At 45.5% G+C, this 22,018-nt stretch overlaps 1 protein-coding gene across 2 annotated transcripts in view; it reads right to left on the reverse strand.

Moving 5' to 3' along the window:
* Positions 1-6,772: 6,772 nt before the first annotated feature.
* The window catches only part of Pum3 (pumilio RNA binding family member 3), a 34,345-nt gene continuing 19,099 nt past the window's right edge, over positions 6,773-22,018 (reverse strand). For both annotated transcript variants that reach the window (XM_038326792.2, XM_038326782.2), the window contains exons 14-18: positions 16,635-16,777; positions 15,762-15,984; positions 13,008-13,095; positions 10,973-11,063; positions 6,773-7,025 (exon numbers count right to left, since the gene is read on the reverse strand). In XM_038326792.2, coding sequence (XP_038182720.1) covers positions 6,893-7,025; positions 10,973-11,063; positions 13,008-13,095; positions 15,762-15,984; positions 16,635-16,777 — 678 coding nt within the window. In that variant the 3' untranslated portion in view covers positions 6,773-6,892. The remainder of the gene's footprint in view (positions 7,026-10,972; positions 11,064-13,007; positions 13,096-15,761; positions 15,985-16,634; positions 16,778-22,018) is intronic.

The following is a 22,018-nucleotide window of genomic DNA, read 5'->3' on the forward strand; positions in this document are numbered from 1 at the left end:
ACAGAACAGAATTGAGGGAAAAGGGGTAGCAGGCAGTGGGGAGATGCTTCAGGCAGTCGCCATAGTGAGTCTCCATGCTTCTCCTCTCTGAGATGGACGCAGGTTAAGATCTCTCCTGGTAAGCCACACCTCGTGGTGCTACACAGATTACTAAATATGGGTTAATCCAGATGTGACTAAGAGGCTGAAACTAATGGGCCCGGCAGTGTTTTAAAAGAATACAGTTTCCGTGTAATTATTTTGGGTAAAGCTAGCCGGGTGGCAGGACGCAGCCCCACCGCTTCCTTCTACAAGTGACTGTGGGTCCTATGGGAGCTCTTAGCTACTGCTCCAGTTCCATGCATGTCTGTTTGCCTGGCACCATGCCTTCTGCCATGATGACGTGGACTGACCCTCTGAAACTGTAGTGAAGCCCAATTAGATGCTTTCTTCTCTACGCTGCCTTGTCACGGGTGCTTCGTCACATCAACAGAACAGTAATTAAGGCATCCAGTAATTGAAAAGGTCACTCTGAAACCCTTCCTTCCAAAGCAAACTTAAATGCAATCTGCACAGGAGAAAAGCGCTCCTCACAGCATATCCATACCTGCACTGCCCTGCACTGCACTGAACTGCTGATGATGTCACAGCAGCAGGGGGAAGCCTAATTTTTCTATTTGGGAATAATTTATTGCCTTTTACCAGGGTCTAGGTTTTGTTGAACAGAAAGGTTGCAAAATAACATAATTATACCTAAAGCGATGAACACAGAAACAGCAAACCACAGCATTGTAACTGCAAAAAAGAAATTCATCCTTACACAAATATACAATAAATCACAGATCTACTTATTAATAAAAAAGCAAGCAGGATGGTACAGTAAGTTCAAAGGAAACAGCAGACTGAAATCACACAGACACACACAAATCACGGTCCTAGGATAAGGTGGCAAATTTAGACCAACATGGTTAATTCTAGAGGTCAACTCATCTCAGGAATTCCTGTACTACTGGAGAGCCGGCGTTTGCAATTCTACACACCATACTAACCTCCACTTTGCAAACATCCATGTCTCTCTCCCTCAGAAAGACTGACGCCCCGCGGGCAGGCATTGTTCTAGCATGCCTGCATGGATCAAATCTGAATCATTTTGTCAGATAGTAGAGGTTTGGATTTTCCCTCTTTTCACCATCTTTAATTCTATAACCTATAACTCTGTAATATAGGTCTGAAACAAGTCTAGGAACATGTGACCACCTAACGTTCCCAGGGCCATTACACACACAGCCTCTGAGCCGGACACAGCATCCTGAGATCTTCAGGCACTCCTACCTTCCCACGGAGAAGAGTGGCGAGCTCTGGGGATCAATCTCTGCCCACATTCCTGGTCAGAATCAGGGCCACACTGCACTAGCGAGGTTCTGAAGACAGATCTGGCAGGGGGAGGGTCTTGCTTACATTCAGCAACTCTACTGCCCACCAGATGCTAAGTCGATGGCATTACGCAGGTGTTGTGCTTCATAAATGAAGAAACTGAGGCTCGAGATCACCTACTGGCTAGTTGGCAGGCCCCTATAGTTGCCAATTCTCCAAAGAAATCCAAAGGTTTTTCTGGTACAAAATCACCAACTGGGGTTAGCCTGTCTTGCCCCTTGGCACTATCTCAAACTTGACCGCTGGAGGCCAGGACTACAAGGCAATGGGAAGGCCCCTCTTTTCTGCTGTACCTAAACCTACTGAGCCTAGAAATAACCTCATTTTACCCTCTTCCTCTCCCCCCCCACCCCCCGTGGAAACAGCCTCCCTTTCTAATGGAGCTGATAGACTTCACAGGATGGTGTTGTGACAGGCAACAGCTCAAGGTGCTATTTCTATCAGGGTGATTTGCATTTCAAAAGGATTCTATTTGGGCTCAGATGATTTCCCTCAGGCTTCCTAACCTGTAGGCAGAAGTGACTGGAGGGGATCGAAGCTCTGTTCTTACCCTAGACAATAGCTGAAGCCATTAATGCCTAGCTCTAGGGAAGCCAGGGTGCAGGGAAGCGGAGGCAGAAAGGCAGTCTGGTTCTGCCTCCCAAGGCTAGAGGGTTCATTTCACCTGCAAGTCACAAGTTTCAGAGTTGTCACAGGGCCTTTTGAGTAGTTTCCAAACTGGCAGTGATCCCACCTTTGTGTAGGAAGCCAGGCCTGAGAACGACCCGTGATTGGCTAAACAAGGACTCCGGATGGGGTCGGGCCCGATTTTAAAGGCTTCACAGGCAAACTCATTTAATCTTCACAAAGCCATGGGGATGGGGTGGGGTGAAAACACTGAAGGTGAAGTTGTGCAAACTTCCGACAGTCACCCGAACGGCAAGGCGAGGCCTCGGTCCTCAGCTGTTCCAGGCTGGCGCTCCCTCCCAGACAATATCCTTTATTGCTTCTCACTTCACCTGGTTTTCATCTTCCCAAGGGGTGTGACCTGTATGCAAATATGTTCCAGAAGACATGCCTCCTCACCCTGCTAACCCCAGATCTCAAGGACCGAAAGGCTATTACAGAAGAACAAACCAGACCGCTGCAGAGAAGACAGCAAAAGGCAGAACGCTGTGCCTCATGAACATACCTTGAGCCCAGGACTCTGTTATCCTACAGCATCACCAGAAAAAAATAAGCGCCTTCCAAATATTGATCATATTAATACATCCCCGTGGGTATGCAAACTGGAAGATGAGCTAGGGCATAATTATAAGGTGTGCAGAATGGAAGGGATGGAATATGGCAATACCCGTGCCAGCAGCTGCAGTCAAGGACCCCAAGAGCCCGGGATTCCAAGGAGAGGGCATCTTTCACTATTTTGCACACAGAAGCTGAAGAACTCAAATGTTCTGGATTCTGACTGCATGCTATTAAGCCGAGTGCTTGGTCCATTAACCAACCACTGTTCCCCAAAGAGTCAATTTGGGGACCTGTGGTCACGGTTCCTAGGTTGAGGAGGGCCTTCTCTTTCCCACCAAGATGACCATGAAACTCAACTGCTGGCAAGGTGCCAGAAGACAAACACATGCGCCCAGAAGGCTGTTTTCCGTAGACCCGTGTTTATAGGCTTAGATACTGAAATACAAATGGCAGGACGGGTGATGTGGATGAATGCGTCCCAGAGAACACGGTCCTACGGTGACGCTGGCCTTGAGTCCCTTTCTGCCTGCTGATGAAGCAACCATACGTCTGTATTCACTGGCAGATGCATGGGCAGGGCTAGGAATATGAGCTTTAAGCACAAGAGAAGTTCTATTTAAAAGGAGAGTGTTTTCAAGCATCTGGAAGTGATTTAAAATAAATTATTCATTATGCTTAATTGTAGTCATTACGAGCACAAAGTCAGATGGTTCTCATGACCTTAACAGACGGCTATCACCTCCCACCCAAGCAGTCAACACGCAAGGAGTTAAGAGACAACCTTGTTTTCCCAAGATATAATTAAGAACAGAGCACAGGCCAAAATGTCTGATTCCCACATCTTTGCAGCTCATCCATCTACAGCTTACAAGCATGCTTCAGTTGGATAAAATATTATAAATGAGCGAGACATTTTTCTTTTTAGGAAGAGTTCAAAGCACCATTCTTTGGCAGCTCTCAGAGTAGAGGCGTCAGCGATGTCTTCAAAGGCACTGACTGGCGTACAGTCATGTGCACAGCGCTGTTTGCAGGGTAGTGAATGCAGAGCAGCCACTTGGCACTACCCGTAAGATGCAGGCAAGACAAATAGCACGCTGCATCTCCTGGGCAAGCTGACTCATGGGAAAACCTACAGAATCCATCCAGAAACAGGGCTTTGCTCTGTGCAGCTAGGTCCTGGAAACCTGACCTGGGTGGCAAGGAAAGACAAGACAGACACAGAAAAGCTGGGATCCAGGTGGATGGGACTCTCCAATGGAGTAGCCACGTGCTTATTATGCACAGGTGAACAGGAAGGTGGGGTTATTACACACAGCGGAACAAGGAGACAGGTTTAGCCAATCTCTATGGGGCTGAGACGCACAGCCACGCCCATGTTAGCAATCCACTCATTTAGGATTCTGCGTTCTCTGCAACAGAGGCTAGGGATTTGGGGCACTTAGGTGGTGTCTCAAATTTGGAAGCAATGACGGAGAGCATGGTATGTATGACCTGTCTCCCTGGCTAAGCCAGCCTTCCTTGTGTTCTACTCAACCATCATTCTGAACATATACTCACACTTCTGCAAGACTGAACTTAAAAATCTACATGTGTCTGTTGCTGGGTCCGAACATCTTCCTCGGGGGAAGAACGTGTGTGTGTGTGTGTGTGTGTGTGTGTGTGCGTGCGTGCGTGTGTGTGTATGTGTGTGGTGCAGTCATGCTCCAGTGACTTTCTGGAGAGAATCTGTGGAAGTTGGTTTTCCCCTTCCACCAAGTAAGTCCCTAGGAAACAAACTCAGGTTTGGTGGTAGGCATCCACTGGGCCATTTTGCCACCCCACGTTTTACTATTAGAAGAGATTCAATTGCTCTAATTAATATGTGATTTGTATAAGTTTCACTGAAAATGAGATCTGCCTGCCTCTGGCTCCCTAGTGCTGGGATTAGAGGCACGCACCAACAACACCTGGTCTAAACTCCTATCTTAGTCTTTTGAGTTTGGTCACATTTAGTGGTACGCGCCTTTAATCCTGCATTTAGGAGATTTCATCCCAGCAGGGAGGCAGAGGCAGGCAGATCTCTGTGAGTTTGAGGCCAACCTGGTCTACAAAGTGAGTTCCAAAACAGCCAGAGCTACATAGTGAGACCCTGTCTTGATAAGACAAAACAAAAAGAAGCCATGTCCTCTGAGTTATCCCATTATGCAAATGACTATCACACTGGACTTGAAAAAAATGGGCCTGCCCCTTTCTCATGGGCAACGTCTGACTCTTTGAGGAAGCAATGTGAACTATGAACAACTGAGTTTTCTCATTATGGAAACTCTCAAAACCTTTACACTTACCCACGGAAAAGAAGTCTTTTAGGAAGCCAGAACTATGGTTTTCATACTTAAAGCCATTTGAAGACGGTTGTTTACAAACTGGTATATCATCTCTGTTCCTTCCATGTATAATAAAGAACTAACAGTCATATTATAAACCCACAGGAACAAAGTAAACAGGAACTAGCTCAGACGGTTATCCACTTTTTCCCAACCCTACACTTTGTGGACTACTCCAATTGCTGAGTACCTTTCTTCCAAGAGTCCAAGATTACTCGGCTGGACTCTGTGCTAAGCCTACCCATGCTCTTGTGCCCGACTCGGAGATGTGCATGTGGCTGGATATGTAATACACACCTGTGACCCATAGGAGGCACTGTTGGAGCACCCTGGGTTGTCCCCGGAGCAACCTCGGGGAGCCACAACAAACAAACAGCAGAGGAAAAAGGCTGTGGGGAAGGTGGTATGGCAACCAAAGAGTGTAAGGGATTCTGGTGAGAAGTTTGGGGGCAGGGCATCTGGTAATAGGGATGTAAAAACCCAAGGAAATAAAATAAATCTGACAGTGACTAATTACAGGAAAAGTAAAACGGCAGTGAGTACAAAATAGCAGCTCCATATGTCATAATCCAACTCAACAATCTATGTAGAACCCTTGTATCGGATGCAGCTGCACTGGGGGGAGGAGAGGAATGGAAGTTCGCAACATGTATTTTCTGCAGTATGATGTCACAAGTATATAACATGTATATATTCAAATACATAATAAAAAGCATATTTAGAATTTGCCAGAGCTAAGAATGCAAGTTATTATGGGAAATGTGAGTTTGGGGCTTAGGAGATGGCTGTTTTTGTTACAAGCTGCACAAAAATGCTTTTTAAAATTACACATGTGCTCATCTTTTGACTTCTAAGGATGAAACACGGAGCACCTCCATCTCTCTGAGTGGCCTTGAATTTCTATAGAGAACTCAAATCCAACAATGATACGTTAATCAGACAGAAGCAAAATCAAATTGTCTTTTCCCATTTACCTTCTCAGTCCATGCTCAGCCGCCCTGAGAATCTGACCAGTTGCGACAGGTGCCAAGCTTTTGAGAGTCCCAGATGCCACACTAGTAGCCCTGGGACCCTGAAGTCGGGGCATGTAAGGAACAGCCAGTACCCATCAGACCATCTGGAGGAAGGATGAGGCTCTGGACTGTAATGCCTGCCACACGAGCCCCAGCGGTCTACAGCCCTTCTCCAGCTTCACTGCCAAGAGCCAGCAGATGCCCCCCTGCACCCAGACCTCTACACTCTAGCATACTAGCCCTTACTCACCCTAAGACTTATGGTATTTTAGGGGCTGTCCCAAGGGAGAATGCCCCAACACAAGGTATTTACTCTGTAGGCTGAAATCCAGAGGTAAGACTTTCCCAGCGACCTCGACCTTAGCAATGATCCAAGGTCTAATCCCACTAGCATACGGCCCCCTGAACTTACCAGAGCAGCTTTCAAAGATAACCCGCCTGAACTCAGTCTGCACAGCAGCCAGAGAGGCAGCTATTCCCAGCACAGGCTGCCGCCAAGGGCAGTTCACATTACTGTTCTTGCTACACACAACCACAAAGCTTTCTCATGCCCTTCCTTCTTTCGTCAGAGGTCCTCAAAAGTCCACTTTTTCCAGGAAGCCTTCTCAGACTGCAGCTGGCTCCTCTCCTAAGTCAAGCCATTCAAGCACACCGTACACACCCAGGCCCATCAATCCCAGCAGTCTAAAGTCACACTGCCACAACGCCATCGGAGAGTACTCGGCCTGACGGATGACACAGCTGGTATCAAACAAAAAGTCTCTTTCAGAAACAATTTTATATAAATAGGTCCTTTAACAAAGAATGCATGTACAGAGTGTTCATGTATGAGTATGGGGATCCGCCCTTCTCCATGGAAGCGGGTCCCAGCTTGCTCGCCTATGCGGTCAGCTTCTCCAGCAGAGTTTCCACTCCTCTGCTGGTGCTCTTGTTTTTTTCCAACGTTGGAATCAGGCTTTTGAGTCCAGCTTTGACTTTGTTTACAACTTCCTGGTCACAGCTCTGAAGAAGGCTAGACAAAGGAAAAGGTTTGACAAAATTAAATGTCATCAAAGTCCTGACCCTGCACCACCACCATAAGGACAGTGTAACCAAGCCACTGTTCAGTCACCTCCCGCAGCTATCTCTATACAGTGTTTTACACTGGTTTAATAATTCACTGGATGAGGGCCTAGTGAGAGGACTCAGCAGGTAAAGGCCCCTGCTTCTTACCAGTCCCGATAACCTGAGCTCCATCTTTGGAACCCAGAGGACAGAAAGAGAACTGACTCCCGCAATTTGCTCCCTGGCCAGGACATGTTTGCTGTGGCGTGTGTGTACGTGCAGATACCCACACCTAATAAACAAAGAAATGTAGTTGAAAAAATTTAAATTCACCAAATGAATGAGAGCCAGCAGTCTACATTCTGAAACTATGGAAATGCTTTATAATCTTGTGGGGGGAGTCACTGAGACAAGATGCCATTCACTTACTTATATCTGCCTTAAATTGTTTGGCAGGTGTGGTGGTTTGAATAAGAATGGACCCCACAGGCTCATATATTTGAAAGTTTGGGTCCCAGTTGGTGGAACTGTTTGGGAAGGATCAGGATGTGTGACCTTTGGGGTTTCAAAAGCACACACCAGACCCAAACTTGCTCAATCTCTCTGTCTCCTGCTTCCGGAACAGAAGTAAGTGCTCAGCTACTGCTCCAGTGTCCTCTCTGTCCCTCTACTGCCATGACTTACCTCTACTCACTGACTTACCTCCTGAAAATATAAACAAGCCCCACTGCCCCAGAAACTTTTCTTTTATTAGCTGCCTTGGTCATGGGTGTCTCACCACAGAGACAGAACAGTGGCTCAGAGCAGGCTACCGTCTTACCTGGGCAACTGCTGAAAAGCGAGACCACAGGCTTTGTTTGCTTGCTGACACTACAGTGCCACAGGCATAAAGACGGCCAAGGAACACTGTGAACTCACCCCAGCGAACACATGTGGCAGGCAAATCACGGAAGGGAGCGAGGGTTAGTGACCACGTGACTGAACTCTACACCTAAGGGCTTTACTAATAACGGCCCTGACTGGGCAAGAAACCTTCTCTGTCAGTAACCACACAACTCAGAGCATGCTGACTTTCTACACCTCAGTCTCCTGGTCTGGAGAACAGGAGACACAATTCACCTTCTCATCCAGGTTCTTACACATACTGGGTACAAACTCCACCACTGACAATGTGCACTTCAAGGCTGCACTCTGGTGCCAAGCTAAGTCACACTCAACACACTAAGACACACTCCCCCTATTCTACGCTCAAGACTGAGCCGCACTCATGCTAAGCCTACACTCACCATTAAGCCATATTCACGGCAAGCCCACATTCAATCACTGAGCCGTACTTAGGCTAAGCCCATGATCAACCACTGAGTCAGGCCCCCAGTTCCCAGAGGGCTGCCTTTTAAGGTAGAGCTTGATACTTAGTAAATACTCAATAATGTGAGCCATTAAACAAGGTTGGGTTACAGGCACCAGACTGTGGGCCACCAGGCCCAAGTTTCCTTTTCCCTCCCAAGTTCTTTAGGACCACATTTAAATGTCAACCTCTGAAATATAGTCTACAAAGAGATTACTTGGCATTTTCAAAAGTCCCTAGTGCCAGTGACTTCTATGTCCACAGAGAGGAAGGCATGTGAGCAGCACCAAGCAGCATCCCACAGCTAAAGTGCCCTGAAGTAGATTTGCCACTTGTTCTTATGTTAACACCCTGGCTAAACGGCCACACAGTACACAATATTAGTACAAGTTAGCAGCTATTAAGTACCTGCTAAACACAGTCACAGTGAAATGCAGTCTACATGCCTTGCTTTCTTAATAAATTTAAGATTATCATTAACTTTTTGTCTTATAAGCAAAAACACCCAGCAAAGCTCAATGATTTCCCAAGTCACACAGGAGACAGGTCTTGAAGCTGAGGCAGACTGACTAGGGCCTATGTTCTTAGGTGCTACAGTGTCTTCTCAGCCAGCATACAAAGCTTTTTCCTCTTTCCACCCAAAATGCTCTTTCAGTAACTCATTAATGACTGGTGAACAGACAAACACAGCATTATATATTCCCCAAAGAAAATACACACTCCAACAAAAATGCAAACAGGCAGAGAGTTTGGCAAACAAAGGCTATTCAAGTATCCAGCAAATTAAGATGGTTGCATTTAAAGCCACAACAGTTCAACCTCTGTTTGGAACCTCCGACACTGCATGTGTCTCCATACAGTTCCAGGCAGAGCTCCGCAAGAAGCACACTGGATCATTCTTCTGTCTGCGATGAAACCCACGGGACTGCTGACCAATGAGCACTTTACACACTAATTTCATGGCATCACTGAGCAGAAAGAATGCATGTCAGTAGATGTTAACATTCCAAATGCCTGGTAAAGGAATGCAGGACAAAAAAACTTCCTGTCACAGCCAACGGGCTCTGACTCTTTAACATCCATTGCAATATGAACTCATTTCTCTAAAAAGCCTGATCTGCATGTAGTACCCATATAGTCGAGGACCTGAGTGACCTAAAAATGAATTCTCGATATGTACAGCAGACCAATGGTATGCTGGAGTTTTTTTTTTTTAAATATTTTATTTATTTATTATGTATACAACATTCCTTCCATGTATGCTTGCATGCCAGAAGAGGGCACCAGGTCTCATTAAAGATGGCTGTGAGCCACCATGTGGTTGCTGGGAATTGAACTCAGGACCTCTGGAAGAACAGTCAGTGCTCTTAACCTCTGAGCCACCTCTCCAGCCCCTATGCTGGAGTTTTTAACCTAATGTTTACACACCACACAATATAGTGCACAGTTCCACAAAGAAGGTGGAAGCTTCAAACTGCAGTATCTGTTTTCTCATTGTTAGCGGACGTGCTGGTTAGTTTTGTCTACTTGATGCAAACTATAGTTACCCAGGGGAAAAAGAAACGTTATCGAGGACCTGCCTCCATCAGACTGGCCATGGGGGCATTTTCTTAACTGTTAATTGATAGAGGAGGGCCCAGCAACTGTGTCAAGTACGGCTTGGGCTGGGTTAGAAAGGTAGCAGAAGGTACTGGGAGCAGACTGGCAAGCAGCATTTGTCCATGGTCTCTGCTCCAGGTCCCTCCTTGAGCTTTCGCCCTGACCTTCCTCAGAGATGGATGAGAGTTGTAAGGTGAAATAAACCCTTTCCTCACAAAGCTGCCTTTGGCCAGTTTAATAACTGAGAAGCTAACTAGGGCAGCAACACAGTAGAAGAAAAACAGTAGCTGACTCAAACAGCACACCGATGTTATAAGGCGGACATTTTAAACAATGATCTGGACATTATAAACTCAACATAGCCTAGCCCAGAGAGCAATCAGAAGCAAGGTCTCCATTTACATATTAACTTTTCTCATTTCACAAACCCTTTACCAATTTCGGAATCCCTAAGGACAATGAGAAACAACACTATAGTTCGGTGTGACTTAAAGAGCTTTGTGCCAGCTTCCAAAGGCATATAACCTACTCAATAAGAGAAAATGTAAGTGTGTTTTGGTCAAAACTATAAATCTAATGAAACTATGTACACCATAAATGCCAAAATTCTGTGCCCTCTGACACTCAAAAGATGATTTAAATCTGAGGACTGAAGAGCTATATTTGTTTTAAGTTATGTCTGTTTACTGTCTGTGTGTGAGCGCACAAGGCTCCTTGCCACACTGTGTGTACAGGCCAGGGGACTACTCAGGGGTGTTATTCCTCTCCTATCTTGTGGGTCTCGGAGATGCAACTCTGGTAGCCAAACTTGGTGGCAAATGGCTGTGTCTCACCAGCCCCTACATGAACTTTTTAATATTTGTCTAGACCATGAGTGATGGAGCAGCCCCACATTATTGGGAATAAATTCTAGAAAAAGAAACAAGGTAAAGGAGCGTGCATGTGTGCTGCATGCGCTACCCACTGACCTGGAAAGAATAATGGCGCCTCGGTTGATGCTGGCCCAGGACTTGAGGTTCTTCATGCCAACGCACTCTACAAGGGTCTTTGCGAAACAGCCTGCAAAGTAGAAGGGGACTCAGTGAGGACATGCATACTCCCAACCCGCACCTCAATGCCCTAAGTTCCAAATGTCTCAGCAGAAAAGTTAAAAATAACCCTCACCTAAAACCACTAAAACGCTAGCACAGATTCAGTACGATTTTGTAATTCTGATGCGAATTCCAAACTATTTTTGGCAGTAATTACCCAAGAAAAAGCAAATTATTTTAACAGGCTCATTTGGTCACATCTACATTTCTTTGTAATATTTAATGATTCAACCTTGACCTACTCGGTAAGTAAATGTTTGACAGTGCTACTTCACATGTGGCCAAAATCGGTCCCCCTGATGTAGAAAAGTTTAACTGGAAGGAACCAATAATGTGGTTAGTGGCTAAAGAATGACCATGTGGGTTAGTCATGGCAATTTCTCTCTATGATGCTTGCATGGCCGTATATCAAAAACAATTGTGCCTGCTGTCCCGGCTCTAAAGGTCGAGGCAAGCATCTTATTCATTGTGTGTTCTACATGCAACTCACTCTCAGTCAGTTCTAGTGACTGGGATTTGGTGCGGATGGAGGAAAGTATGGCCTATGTTGAAGGTGAAAATCCCAAGTAGGTACCACGCATAACAACGAAGCCAAAGATACTCAGGGAGCCCACCTAGCTCTTCACGGTAAACAGGGGCAGCAATCAGCCAGTGAGGCTGCTTGCTTTCCAAAGGTGATCGAAACATGTTCTACACTGTGTGCACTTATTTCTAGGTGCTACCAGTCCCCCATTCCCCCATTAAGGGTGGACTCTAAGTCTTCCAATGACTCAGGATAACCGAGAGAACATGGGAAAAGTAACACGGGATGACTTCTGAGGATTAACCATGAGGCATAAGCATACGTGTGCTTTGCTTCCTTGGGATGCTCAGTCTAAGAACCAATCAGCAGGTACAGCACTTACTTACTGCATAAGCATTGAGAACCTCAGCTCAAATTCCTAGAACCTATGTAATGCGGAGGAGGTTATTATTATATACTCACTCCTATAATTTCAATGTTCCTAGGTGAGATGAGAGGTAGAAACAGGAGAATCCCTAGAAGCACAATGGCCAGATAGCCTCACCTGACCTCCACACATGTGCCATGACACACATATGTCTATACTCACACACGTATGTGCTACAAACAAAAAATTAAAAAGGAACCACCATGTGTGCAAGCTTTCTAGGAAGAAGTGAGGTTGCTGGCTCCAAGCTAAAACTGACCATTTTGTGAGTGAGCTACGGTGACAGTGGTACCGACACCCAACTGTTTGCCCTGAAAGGCAGAGGCAAGCTCCACCAAACCCCAAATGACTGCTCAGAGACCCACTAAGCTCTGAGGTAGTTTGTCACACAGTACTACAAAACCAGACAGACAGACACACTCATTTGTGCTTGAAAGTGACAACCACTCCAAGCCAACAGCCATCTTTGAGGACTTCTAACATTTTTATTATGAAAAATCATTAGGAAATTCTTTGGACACTAACAACTTGTCTAACTCATTTAAACTACACATAGACTTTTTTTTTTAATAATGAAAGGGTTGCTTCAACTACATATTATCCTTGAATACTAGAAGCATCTTATCTAAAAACTGGAGCTAAAAACAGTCCCAAGCCATTACCTTATGATGGTGCTGCCCTACACTAATGGCCCAGCCAGCCACAGCACTGCAGGCTGTCTCAAAAACAAATTCATAACCTGCCACCCCTTTCAGCCGCTGTAACAGTTCAGACGGTATGGCTGGAAAGCGGTCCACCACTGCGCTGCAGCCCTGCCCTTGAAATTTAATCATTACCTACTCACAAGCATGATTTTCACACACTTAGCAAATCCCACCGGGACCTAAATGACCAGTATAAAGTCCAGAAATGCAGAAAAAATCCAAGGAAAAACGCACATGAAAGTAAGCCACACACCCTACCTTCTCTTCCATTTTCTTTCCTCTTTTTATCTTGCTCTATTAACCATTTGAGAACGAGATGTCCTGCAGGATGCTCAGCAACATGCAGCTACAAGAGAACCCGAACCGTGTTATTTCAAAAGCTACCATCTATCTCTGGCCCATGAGCCTATCTCTATCCCATGTATAGACAAGGATGCAGTTAAGTTTCACGGTTAAAGAAACCTTTATCTAGAAAACCCATCACATTCCCAGGGTGCCACAAGCACAGCTATGTGGGAGATCTCAGCCCCTGCAAGGTAGTTCAGCGATTAGTTGAGTTTCTGTTTGAACAGTACCACACAATGCTTTACAAATCAGGTGAACCTGCCACTCTCCCTACGGTAATACACTGAAGTGAGATACAAATACACCTCCTGGGAGAACACTATACGGTGTTTAAACACCATTCACTACCATGACCTGGTAAACAGGCCAGGAAAACATCTGCAGCTTACTTGCTGGCCTTACCAGCTGTTCCCACAGTAACAGCAGTCTCCCCTCATTTAGTATGAAAAGTAATGAGCGCTATCTCCATTGAGAGCAAGATTTCATCACATGTTCGTCTGATTTGCTCTAGGAAGCCAGGGGCCTGAGCTTGCCTCTTCCAATCTACGCGTCAGTAGCACGCCAGGCACTCAACACCATACATCCTTTTAATTCAGAATCAAATGCATGTGGGCATTAAGCATTGCTGAGTGCCAGACTTGACCTAAGGCTAGAAGAAAAGAGATGGAAAGAGTAACTCTGCTGTGAGAATATGCTGGACTGTTTACTCAACTGGCAGCCCCTAGCCTGTTTCCCCTAAAGGCTGTGTACTTTATTCCCCCCAGGGAGGTAAAACTCAAAAGATCAGGGAAGCAGAGCAACCAGCCTCTAGTTCTTACCTCTATGAAAACCTCAAGACCGAAGGGGGTATCCTGTCTCTACAAGCCCTCAGCCTAAGCTGCTGTCTCCTCCTGACTTAAATTCCTCTCCACCTAACCATATCACTCCTGTCTCCACCTCCCTAGTGCTGGGATTAAAAGTGCGTGATCCCAAGCGCTGGGACCAAAGATGTGACGAGGCTGTGTTCTTATAGGCCACATCCTCAATGACTGTAAGCAGACCCAGGCATCTTGTCACTCTGCCAGAGATTGGTCTGGAAGCAGACTGACTCAAACCAATTCTAGCAATGACACAGCAGGAAAGCTGCCTGGAGACCTTCTTCCAGCCAAGAAAAGTCCCCACCACGAGGAGATGCTGATGCTGTGGAAGTTGGCTGTGACTAGAACACAGCACATGGGAAGGTGGCAGAGAAGAGCTGAGCAGGGGAGGCAGACTCTGTCCAGTGCAGCAGCACCTCTGCATTGTGAAGACTTCACGCTGCTACCACAGGCATCCATTATTTGCAGCCTATGGACTGTTGATCAGAACTAAATAGATTACTAGTTTCAAGTCCCTGGAACTGGACTAAAATGCAGATGTTAGCGTTCAGCTAACACAAAGGTATGCATAAAAGTGACATGCATGCTGTCTCTCTAATGAATTCCAAACTCTAAAGGCAGGGAGTATCTTTTTAAGCATTTCTGACAGATTTATTACTTTTTCGATTAGTAAATGAAAGGCTTAGAACTTGAACAGCTTACTTTATATCCTTGAGCAATGCCAGGGTTCATAATGAAAGGTTACTCTATTTAGCACATAAAGGCTTTTTTGAGACTGAGTGACAGCAGAGGTCAAAGCTTCAAAAACTGGTCATTCCCTAGAACCAGCTAGTTCTGAGCTCTGTGCGCTTAAAAGCCAGCACAGGACAAAGGCCCTGTGTGATCTGGCCTCTGCCTTCCTCTTGTTTGCTTGCTATTTTCAACTGGGAGTCTTGGGTTCAGTAGCTCTCCCTTCCTCAGGCTGCAGGACCCTCCCCACAGCCCACATGCCTTTTGCTACCATTCTTGCCTGAGCTGCTAACCCTTCAGGGTTCAGTTTGGCTTTTCTGTTTCCAGGAAGGCTACCTGGGGACAAGCTGGGTTTTACACAACCCCACCGAACCCAGTTTTCCTTCATAGTTTTTGTTTCAATATTAACTTAAATAATTAATATTCAAACAGTGTGTCTTCCAAATGGCAAGCTTTTGGGGTGCTAGTTAGCACTTAATGTAATCAGTGACCTTAACATGCAATGCAGAATCACACCATGCCCAAGAAAATACAAGCAAGAGTGATCAGAATGAGCAAGTGTATTGTTTGAGAGAGAGTCTAACCAGCTCAGGCAGGCCCTGGTCTCCATAGGTAGCAGAGGACAGATAACCTTGAGCTCTTTTTCCTCCTGCCTCTGTCTCTTAAGTCTAAGGTTTGTAGGTATGCATCAAGCTGAACAGGTCTTTTTTAATAAGTCAAAATCAGGGAAGATTTCACAGAGAACTCTGGGCCCCGGGATGGGTTAGTCTTGTACTGAAGAAACACAGGCAATAGAGAAAAGGACAGCATTTCACACTGCAGGAGACAGCTGCAACAGCAAGCACAGACTATTCTGGAAAGGTAATAAAGGGCCAGTCTCAGATGTTTAAGAGGCAGAGCATGTGACTTCAGGCAGTATAGAATCACTGCATTTCTGAGAAGGACAGGCACTCCCACTATGGCGCTCTGGTCTGTTTGAATGTGCTACTGGCATTACTGCTAACACTCTGTAGTGTGCATGACTGCGGCTCTTGCAGGCCCCGTGGCTCTGCTGCCTGTACTATAATCAACTGTACATCACCTCTCCGTCCTTGCCACCAGGATGCAGTTCCGCAGCTGCCAAACTGGCAATGGCATCCATGGCAGGCTGAACATCTCCAGTAGCAGATCCCAGGATGTCAGACACCAACACACACGCAGACCTGTCCAGCACCACCTCTTGTGCATGTCCTTGCAGGTGGTTTAGCAATGCTGGGGAGATGGATTCCAAGAGCTCACGCCGGCGGATGGCGGCGTCTTTCTTACTGTCAGAATAAGATGAATGAGGTGGTAAGATAAATGGCAGATCTTGTTATCACAACCCTCTAGGAGCTTATCCCAACCTGGGGTACCCGCTGCCGTTAACTGTCTGTCCTTCTGCTGAGGATGCGGACAGTGAGGGAGTGAAGGCTGCAGGCTGGCATCTTTCCATTCTCATGATCTCAACACTGCCTGGCAAGGAACAGGACTTCAATAAAGGAAGTTGCTTTCTACACTACAGACAAATAAGTAACCCTCCCAAATCCAGCCAGTCTTAAACCAAGTAATGACAAATCAACATGCAAGACAGGACGTGCTCAGAGTACTTCATAAGACTCTGCTCAAGACATTAAAACACATGACGCCAGGAGCCTTGAAAGTAAAGCAAAACAAAAAAATCAAACTACACATTTGAGTGCCTACTGGGTGCCAGGTCTGCTCAGGGGGACCTTCAGTCTGACACTGACACTTCCTTTCAAGGTATGGTCTGAGACCGTCAAACCCTCACGCATAACAGAAAATTCACTAAGAAGTTTTAGAGAAACAGAGGGAGAGAGGGATGCGCGCACAAAAACTTCTTGGTGCATACATCCCTCACAAAGAATCAAGCACCCGGGCAGAGGAACAAGGTGCCAAGCTATCAGCCACCAGTTACCTGTGTGCATTGCCATCACCCTTCTGCAGAAGCTCAATGATTTCTGGAACCGTGTGGGCGGGATCTCTGGGACTCAGCAAGTACAACAGGACTTTCCTCCCGTATTTGTCATTTACTATGCTGGGCAGGGAACTGATGATTTCCTATTTAATTAAAAAACAAAAAACACCCTGCAGCACTATTTACATTCCAAGTTCAGATGGGATTTAGTGGGAATGAGCAACACACCCTTGGCTATTTCCCTCCGTGCACCCACTAGCAAATGTGAAGTTAATTCTGACATGTCTTATCAAAACACGAAGAATTACATTCAGAACATAGTTAATTATCTACTGTGGCTGTCATTAGTGAATAACCTGTTCGTATTAACTGATCAAGCCCAAGGACTTTAAGAGCTTGGAAGAGCTATCTCCACTCATGAGGAGGGGTGTTTGGACTGCTGTTACTGAGGACAGCACCTGGTGACGGAGCAGACGAGGGTCACTTTGCAGGAGCACTCTGTGTAACACGAGCCTTGAGGAGGCACAGGCCTCAGAACTTCCCTGCTGGGACAGGAAAGAGGAAGCTGCCCTGTGGAGCAGGAAGTTGATACAGGCTCAGCTGGGCTGCTTATTCATAGCAAACGAAGGCTGCTTACTATAGTGAGAGACACAGGCAGGTGATGTGGAGTCAGAGCGACTTACCCACTAGCCACGTTTACAGGTCAGGATCAGAAGCAGGGATCTGACTACTCCTTACCCCAAAGCTGTCATATCCAAAGGAAGCATACACCCTCCTCCGAAAGGAAGAGACCCTCTCAAGATGACATAAACTCAGGATTGTTATTTTTTTTAAAACAATTTAAAAAATGTTTTTATTGTGTGTACGGGTGTTTTGTCTACGTCCATGTCTGTGTACAACATGCATGTCATATCCACAGGAGCCAGAAAGGGGTATCAGATCCCCTGCGATTAGAGTTACAGAGAGTTCTGAGATGCTATGTAGGTTCTGGGTATTGAACCTGGGTCTTCTGGGAAAGTAGCCAGTGCTCTTAGCCATGGAGCAAAGCCACTGCTCCAGTCCCCAGTCTGTCCTTAAAAACCAAACCAAACCAACCAAACAAACAAACAACCTTTCATTATTAAATAGTGATTTTAGTAGTACACAGGGCTAAACTAAGAAGTCAGTCATCAACCATGGCTCAGAATACAGCAAAACTCAGAATCTCATGTTTGTTAATAAAACCCCAGGCTTCCCTCAGCTTTCTGCACCAGTCCATATCCTTCTGATACCTAATGACAGGCGCTCACACTGGCTACATGCTGAAACTGAAGCAGACACCGCTTAGCGCTGAATGATCTCCCTCGTAACTAGCTTCCAGAACTACAGCTGGCTCCTCAGCCAGCTCTCTGAATTACCTCTGAACCCAAGGTCACAGCATGATTTCCACACAAACATGAAGGCTTTCAGAAATAAGTCTGACAATCTAAAATACATCTATAATTTCAATCACACCAGAAAAATGCAGAATTCATTATAGGGTGTGGAGTTCTTTTCATTATCTCAAAGTAAACAAGTCTTAAAGTAGCATTATTATCCATGCTTTTAATAATGAGATGGTTAATGACTCCAACACAGAGAACCTTCAGTATGCCCTCAGTGTACCATGAACTGACATCTTGCTCACGGCATAATGAAGAGCCACCACAGGGGACTCCACTGACAGGCCCCACGCACAAGGACTGCTTTTCATGGCACAGCCAGTGTGCACAACATCTATGCATAGACACATTCAGTTCATTTGCTCTGACCTTGTCCAGGCTCCATGGCATTCTTAAGAGGGCTAGTAGTTCAAAACAAAGGCGCACACAGGAAACGGGCACACATTTCCCAAAGGCGCACACAGGAAACGGGCACACATTTCCCAAAGGCGCACACAGGAAACGGGCACACATTTCCCAAAGGTGCACACAGGAAACGGGCACACATTTCCCATAAGGGCAGAAACAAGCAGCAGAAGCTTGAGCCTGTAGTAAACACATTGCTATAATAGGACATATATGGGAATGATGAAACTGGTCACAGGGAGCTAAAATCTAGTAGAATAAGCAAGAGAATTAATAGAAAGTTAAAAATAAATAGGAGAGACTTAAGTACTAGACAGTTGAGGGAGGTTAGATCACTAGGAAGCCAAGTGCTGTAAAGATAGGACTTTACCCAGAGGCCACATTTTGGCTGCACTAAGGGCATGATGTATTCTCTCCATTCTCAACCCCCTCCCTCTTTACTGAACACCTAGCCTATCTCACTCATGTAAGCATCTGGTCGGTGGGCATTTCTGAGTTTATAAGTCCTGTCAGATCACAGCTAACTGCTAAAAAATGAATAAAAACAAGCAAAGGAAAAAGTCAAGTGAGAGGCAGACGTGGCTGAGAGAGCAGAGAGCACTACCTGGCATTTGGCCATAGGAAACAAAGAATGATCATCAGCCTATGATTTCAACCTGACATTTTGGTAAAACCCATTACTCTGAAGACAACACCTAGCAACACTGGGTTTTCTTAGTGCCTGGGTGGGAAAGAATCACAGTACTCTACTGGTTAGTGTTGACTATCAGTTTGGTACAACCTAGGATCATCTGAGAAGAGTCTCACTGAGGAATTATCAAAGAACAGGTTGACCTCTCAAGCATGACTGTGGGTGAATCATCTTGCCTGGTAACTTATGTAGGAAATCCCAGTTCACTGTGGGAAGCTTTATTCCCTAGGAAGGGGTACTGACCAGTATAAAGAAAACTCTAGCTAACAAGCAAGAATCCATGTGTTTACTCTGTCTGTTCACGATATTTAAGTGCCTGACCTGACTTCTCCATAATGAGAATAAATTGTAAGCCAAATAAAACCTTCTTCCCCAAGGTTGTTGTTTTGCTTTTAAAGTTTCACAGCTACAGAAATGAAACCAGAATACCCATATATGTGATAAGAATTCTATGGAATAGCAAAAGCCAATAAAAAGGAAAAACAATTTCTGGGGTGTTCCGGTTTTTGTCACTGTTCGCTTGCTTCTGGTTTGCGGTGTTAGGGACCCAGTCAAGTCTCTCATGTGCTTTTGAGGTGCTCTGACCTCAACTACACGCCCACTCCTCCAGAAAGGGTTTGGTTTCTGTTTTTGTGATAGAGTCTTATGTACCCCAAGCTGACCTCAAAGTTGCTTTGTGACCAAGGATAACCTTGAACTTCCTATTCTCCTGCCTTCACCCTCTAGTTTTTAAGAGTCTAAGAAATACTAAACACCACCATGAATATAAAAACTACAAACTTCAGTGCGTTCACTAGCGGACTACTTCCTACTGGTCATTGAAAATGAAATAAATGAAACACACAAAGGTGGGAAAACTATGCTCGATAGGGCAAATCCTGTCTATGCTCACTTTCTACACACCCATCAAGCTAAGAATGCTTTTTCTTTTCCTTCCTATTTTACAATGCAAACCATATATGGCCCATAAGGCCTCAAGTAATTACTATCTAGCTCTTCACAATAAATGAATAAATAAATAAGTAAATCTCACTATTGAGCCCAGGCTGGCCTCCAAATTCATGCCCATCGTCCAGGTTTGTTGGCCTCTCAAGTGGTGGGATTATAGGTGTGAGCCATTACAATCAGCCAGGTTTTACTTACTTGTGTCAAATGATAGAAGACTAAGCAGTTGGCCTATTATTCTTAGTAACTTGATTTAATTTACTAAAGATATGGCATTTAAAATATGTATCAATACTTCTTCATTCCCAAACAGCAAATGACCAGGTACCCATCCCTTTCTTAGCAAAGCTGTTATGAAACCAGCCAAAGCACATGAGAATAAATGGAATCGCTTCCTTTGGAAGTGTGTTCATTCTGGGGAGGAAAGCAGGTGGGCGACAGCTTGAGTTTATTTTGAAAGGTCAAAGAAAGGTACAGCTGACCAGGCTGAGATTCCCACTCGACATTCTGGGAAGCGTGGATACCCTGAGTGGAGTGCTTGGCAATACTCAACTTTTCTGGTTATTTTTAAAAAGCACCGCAACCAAATCCTGTGGTGGATGGGTGGGAAAATGCAATGAACACATCACAACTTTATCACTAACTCCGCGGTTTAATGAATCACAGAAAGGTGGAGGATTTGTCAGCGACAGGCACGTCCATGAGAGCTGCCTCAAGTTCGCCCTCAGGAGTGTGGGTTCCACAGCTGTGGACCTCAAACACATGAGTGCAAGAAACGAAAATGGCTTCAACAGCAACTTGAAGAGAGATAAATGGTTGGAAAAGACTAACCCAGTAGATAAATCTGGCAAGTTCTGAGGGGCGCTTGTTTCCCTTGAAATCCATTTGGAACAGCAAGGCACATTTTCGTTTTTGTGAAATATTACACAAAAGCAAACTTTGAATAGGCCAGCCAGTTTCCATTTTCGTGGAACAGCTTCATTCACAGCCGATTCTACGGCCTCACGTCTCTGTCACAGGAATGAAAACAACCACTACTGACTGGAGTCAAAGGGAACTAACGTCACAGGGAACATGTCAAAATAGTCAGTCTGGGACACAAAGTCTTGCCAACTTGTTTCTTCCCACAATCCCATTCCCCCAAAAGTCACCACCACTTCAAGAAGAGTCAAGAACGGAGCTGGAAAGTGGCAGCGGGGGCATGAGAAACTCGCAAGTGGGATTTCCAGCTGCCCCCCTCCCCCCTTCTATTAGGGATAAACTCAGTAAACACTCAGCTACCCTCACCCTGTCGGACTAGAGAGGCCACAGCACCCCCACCTGACCACAGGCTTTGTTCCACGGACCCTGTAGGAGTCTCACTTGTCGATAAAATTTCTCCAAGACTCCACATGCAAACACAAGAGTGCATGGGACTTTCTGGTGAACAATATGTGCTTGTAAAACTAATCAGTTTTAAAAACATTTCCAATTTTGGTCATTGCTACCAATACTGCAATTACTTGTCCCTAGTTTGGCAATCTCTCCCTTGTCCAGCCAAAACTTGTGCATAGTGCACAGAATGCAGGGCCAGAGAACCAGAATGAGAGCAGGAGGGTCAGAGAGAGAAGGAGACACCCAGCTGCCACCACAATGTCTACTTTGGGGCAGCTTTGCCAAGAGTTCTGAAGTCAAGGGCAAGGATGAAGACATTTACTCACGCATTACCACCTTATGGTCACTGTATTAGACCTGAGTAATCACTAAGAAGTAAGAAGGCAGTTACAACACCGATTTTAACAGAAGCTTTTGTTAAGGGGTGTCACAAGCACAGCTGAATGGGTTTTAGGTGTTCTCTTCTCCACTAGCAGCTTAGCCAAGCACATAGGGACAGGTGAACTGGATAGCTGTACAGAGGCTGCTTGCCCACAGCAAGTGTATTA

Source organism: Arvicola amphibius, chromosome 1 (genome assembly GCF_903992535.2).
Source record: "Arvicola amphibius chromosome 1, mArvAmp1.2, whole genome shotgun sequence".
NCBI lineage: Eukaryota > Metazoa > Chordata > Mammalia > Rodentia > Cricetidae > Arvicola > Arvicola amphibius.